Here is a 5,093-nt window from a genome sequence, read left to right as displayed (position 1 = left end):
GAATATATATGTAATAGAAGTTAAGTACGAGTTATGGTAGTCACTAAGTATAATAATCATTAATAATAAATTACTTATTAACTACAACATTTTTTGTTTTTAGCATTTGATCTAAATTTATAGTTAAATTTATCTAACTGAATATAATATATCAAGAAACAGCTATTAATAATACAATATTATATTTAGTATTAAAAATAACCTTTTTTTTTTATTTTAACATTATTGAAAATATTTAACATTTTAAACATAGATAGTAGAACATTGGTCTCTTCGGTATAACAAAAAATTTAAATATAGTAAAAAAGATGAAGTTTAAATCAGCTTAACATAATTTACAACTTCTAATAATTCTCATGACGAGTCACCATCTCTAGAAACAAAACTAAAATCATAAAAATAATATTAAGTCATACAATTATTGTAATTATTTATATAATAAACCTAGGCCAATACTGATGGTTAACAACTGCGGGTAATTTGTAAAATGTCCGAATTTCAGGCTTTTATCAATTAATATTGATAAATTCTAAGGTATACAAAAAAGTCTGATCTAACTCCAAATAATTATAGTAGCTCCAGGTTTTTACAAACGAGAAGTGGTATATCTTAGTAAATCTATTATGATAAAAACTAAAAGTAAAAATACAAAAAAATCTGAAATCTGAATAGTAACCTATATTATATTTTTTCAATAACATTTTTACCAATAACATTTTATTATTTATTATTTTGACATTCATTGTCATATATTTAGTATGGTAGGTATAACTTTTGCTGGTCTTATTTGTACAGACTAAATTTAACTGTAAAATATTTGAATAAGATTCAGATTTTTGTTATTTACGATTCTTATCATAATAAGTAGATTATAATAATATAATATATTATAACATATTATGTTAAGGACAATGATAATTTGGTGTTTATTTATAGAATTCACCAATATCAATTATTGAAATTTGAATATTTACCGGTAGTGGTCTGCAATATTTTAGGTATTAATGGTATTCAAACTCATACCTCAACAAACATTATGTTAAATAATCATTTGCTAATAATTTTAAATAGTTCACATAACTTCAAGCCAACAATTATTACTAATATATTAAGATTAATCACCTTTCAGACAACAATCCATGTTGTGATACGATTCCTCTCAATTCTTCATTTTCCATTCTTAGTTCATCATTATGCCTATTAACAGCCTCCATTTGTTTCACACAATCCATCAATCTTTGATTAGTTGATTTTAATTCATTAATATAATCGCATGCTTTTGCTAGAATTCCTCCTTTGCTCTAGAATAAATAATAATTATTTTGATTTAAAAATAAAATATAGTACTACTGTTAAATTATAAAATAATAATAAATTCAATTTTAACTATTAAGGAAAATTAATGTTATAATTTAAAATTAGGCTAACAATAAATATTTAAGTTAGCAAATAACAGTATAGCTTAAAGCAATAATTTTTAAACCAATAGGTAATGAATAAATTAATATACAACCAGTATCGGCCTGGCAATGCGTTTGGAACCACTCCGTTTTTTTTTCGGTCTCATAAATTTTTAATTGGCGAATCAATAATCAGATGCTTGAATGTAATAGCGTAAGCCAGGTATAAAAGTACAATTGTCAAGTAACAAGAAGGAGTAAGTATTTTTGGTTTAATTGCTACAGCAGGTTAGGTTAGGTTTCATCACTCTTCTTAAAATCAATGGGTTCGAACGAGAACATGAGAGCATCGCTGTTGGATTCAGCTATCATGTAAATATTACATACAAAAATGTATATAATGTACATTGCACAATACTGTACATCTATATATATAATAATGATGGATATTAGATATTTACTTTTGAAAGTTCACTCAAATAATATTATGCTTATAGCTTATGGATTTGTCTTCAAAGTTAAAATTCTATCCTGATGGAAATATAATGCTGGTTTTCATAATTTAGTTTAAGTGTAATTAATAATTATTATTTATTAATTTGTAGTTTCTAATGTTTCAATAGTTTCATAGCTTATTATTTTCATAAAATTCCCCGCATCATTTAGATACATATTCAAGAAAATCACCTGATAAAAAATTTGCAATTAGGGGGGGGGGAGTTATTATTCAAAAAATGATAGTTTACATTGTCACAGGATACTCTTTAAGTAGTACAAAAAATAACAATAATTTAAAAATATGGTCTTTTGGAATACTTAAAAATTCTAAAAATCATAATTTTAATAAACGTATTATAAAATGAAAAAAAGGGGTTAACATGTTTAAAAAATTACTGAATACTATGACAATATAATGTTATGATTTATAAATAATATTTTTTTCGTAATCCATCGGCCATACTTCCATATAAAAATGTTCTCAACTGTTTAATATCCAGGTATGATGACTATCAGACTACTGTAATCGCGTGTTGTTAATTATTGGGTTGAAATTATAATATAACAGTTGATTAATGATTATAATATACATGTTATATTATAATCCATATTATCCATACTGGTAAAAATTTAAAGTATATTTATGGAAGTATTTTGATAAAATTAGTTTTTTCAACAAAATGTCAATGACATTTTTTGGGGCCTTTTTATTTCATTATGGAGCCCCTGAAAAAAACTGATCCATATGCCTTTGTAGTGCCAGGCCGACACTGTACACAAACATGCCTATGAGTAATTAGGGACATTTTTTTCATAACATTTAGACATCCTTCTCTATACATAAAATGAAAACTAAACTGACACATCCACTCATTTAAGATGCATGCAAGCGTAATAGGTAACTTAAAAATTAAAATTTAACTATTATTAAAATGTAATTAATATTATTATTAATTTTTGTTTTATCATACCTCAAAAAAAAGTTATTTGAAAAAGATATTATAAAAACTAGAAAAGTACTGAACATTTTACCTGGTTATCATAATTAGTTTTGTTTTCTTCAGCACAATCAGGTATGATTTTGCTCATATACATTATCCATTGGTTTATTTTATCACGTCTTCGACGTTCTACTTCGTTATGTGTCAATCGTCTTTTAGCGTCCCTCTTTAAACATAATCAGACATATTATAAGTATTTAATTTATTTATTAACAGTATAAATTTATAGTTTATAATATATATAGGCTTTAAAATAATGTTGTAATAATAAAAAATAGTTAATATTTATTTCATATATTTACCAAATGATTAAATATATAAAATATGAACCTTGCTTTTGAATTAATTTTAAAATACTTACTGTCACGACAGTACGATCTACTCGTTTTCTGGGCACTTCACTATTGAGTGGTACAATTGGTCTTTTAACAGTTGTTGTAGTTGTAAATAAATCATTAATTGGTTGTACAACAAAAAATTGAGCTACAAATAATTAAATATATATATATATATATATTAAAACTAAATACTAAATGTAAAGATTGCTTACTAGCATTATTGTTTGGCCTGAGCTCATATTGTGTAATGTTTGTGTCGTTGGTTTTGCTCATAACAATTCCAGTTACGTTGCCATTTTCTATGACAGCAGCAGTTGGTTGTTCATCAACAGACTCAAGAGATCCATCATCATCAGTTACGATCAAGGTTTGAGCACCAAGAATATTTGAATCTAGTTTAATAAGCTGGCCATTGTTCGCCACTTTATATGTATTACTATAATGCAAATTAAAATTACATAATACATTAATTTTCAAATACTATTTAACAAGTTCGTAATTTAAAATCCAAAGCAAGCTATTTTAAAATAAGTATTGAATATAATATTAAATATGATTTACCCAACATTTAGTGAATCATTATCAGACATTTTCATAGACATAATTCCAATCAAAGTGTACTATTATGTCTACTATTAAAGTGTTACTATAAACCCTAAGTTAAAAATTATAAATTATTCATACATTTTAAAAACCATAAACGCAAGGAAATCAAGAATAACCAAATAGTGAATAAGGATAGAAATATAGAATAAATATAGATAAAAATAAATTGCTTTTCAAATAATCTTCAAAAGTTAAAACATAAATATTTTGCTAATTTCAAGTTGATAATATTGATATGAAATCAGACCACATGTAATTTTATCATGGAGGAATAAAACAAATATTATACATGAAACCATTGCGTCATGAAAATGTAAGTATGAATATTATGTAACGTTGAAAATTGAATTTTTAACACGTCATAATATTATCTCTGTTCCACATTTCCACATGCATACCATAGCACACTAATTTATTAATAATTATACACTATAGTAGCAAATACTATATACGACGTCGTATATAGTATTTGATATTTTGATAGAAGTCAGTACTCAGTAGTGAGACAGTGAGACACTGCGACCAGTGGCGTAGCGAACTTTTTTAAATCATATGGAAGCAAACAAATTATTTATGACCTACCCCACCTGATGTATACAATAGTCATATGCTCAAATAGGGGGGTGGGGTAGCACCCAAAATCAAGTTTAAAGACTGACCGTGCATGTGGGTTTTATGAGGTTATGACCCACCACCACCCCCCCCAGAAACCAGAAGCAATTGCTTCTGAAAAACATGATTCGCTACGCCACTGACTGCGACCAGTGGGTGGGGTCCCCGGGTCCAGACCACCACTCCTTGAGGCTTGAGCCATACCTATAATGAGTGGGTATTATACTACCCAAATAGTATGTGTGTATGACAAACGTTGAAAATCGTTTATACGAACATTCTTATATAAACTAAATTCTAAAGTATAACTAGGGCACTATAACTAGAAATTATTTCTTAACATCCATCGCCCATCGGTACAAATATATAGATTATATTTAGAGTGTTAAAAATATGGGCTGGTCACTATCGCATAAACAAGTTAAAAAGCTAAAGTTAAGTAATTACTTAAACTGTTACTTTCTAAAGTTAAATTTGTTCCTATGTTAGGCAGTGACGCATGATTTAATTAATTTCATTATTATGTTGAATAATTTTTTCCCTAATTTAAAACCCCAAGGATTTAAAGTATATTTTAATTTGTACATAATATTTTGTATTAAAAAAGAAAAAGAAATTAATAATAGAAAATTTTAAAT

At 26.3% G+C, this 5,093-nt stretch overlaps 1 protein-coding gene across 1 annotated transcript; it reads right to left on the bottom strand.

The window, feature by feature from the left end:
- Positions 1–220: 220 nt before the first annotated feature.
- Positions 221–4,027, bottom strand: LOC100160788 (upstream stimulatory factor 2). The gene is made up of 6 exons (XM_001947409.3): positions 3,799–4,027; positions 3,450–3,673; positions 3,261–3,382; positions 2,931–3,065; positions 1,123–1,301; positions 221–385 (listed from the first exon to the last, which is right to left on the bottom strand). The coding sequence occupies exons 1-6, from the start codon at positions 3,837–3,839 to the stop codon at positions 355–357; spliced, it is 732 nt and encodes a 243-aa protein (XP_001947444.2). The 5' UTR covers positions 3,840–4,027; the 3' UTR covers positions 221–354.
- Positions 4,028–5,093: the final 1,066 nt, after the last annotated feature.

Source organism: Acyrthosiphon pisum, chromosome A3 (genome assembly GCF_005508785.2).
Source record: "Acyrthosiphon pisum isolate AL4f chromosome A3, pea_aphid_22Mar2018_4r6ur, whole genome shotgun sequence".
Taxonomy (NCBI): Eukaryota; Metazoa; Arthropoda; class Insecta; order Hemiptera; family Aphididae; genus Acyrthosiphon; species Acyrthosiphon pisum.
The sequence above is the reverse complement of the archived record's forward strand: the minus strand, read 5'-3'. Positions and strand labels throughout refer to the sequence as shown.

Bases quoted from the DNA above. Each gene is read 5' to 3' on its own strand.
- LOC100160788 (XM_001947409.3), bottom strand. From the start codon at position 3,839: ATGTCTATGAAAATGTCTGATAATGATTCACTAAATGTTGG. The intron at 1,302-2,930 runs GTAAAATGTTCA...TATTTATTCTAG, and splicing joins AAACTAATTATGATAACCAG to AGCAAAGGAGGAATTCTAGC. The intron at 386-1,122 runs GTGATTAATCTT...TTATGATTTTAG, and splicing joins CATGGATTGTTGTCTGAAAG to TTTTGTTTCTAGAGATGGTG.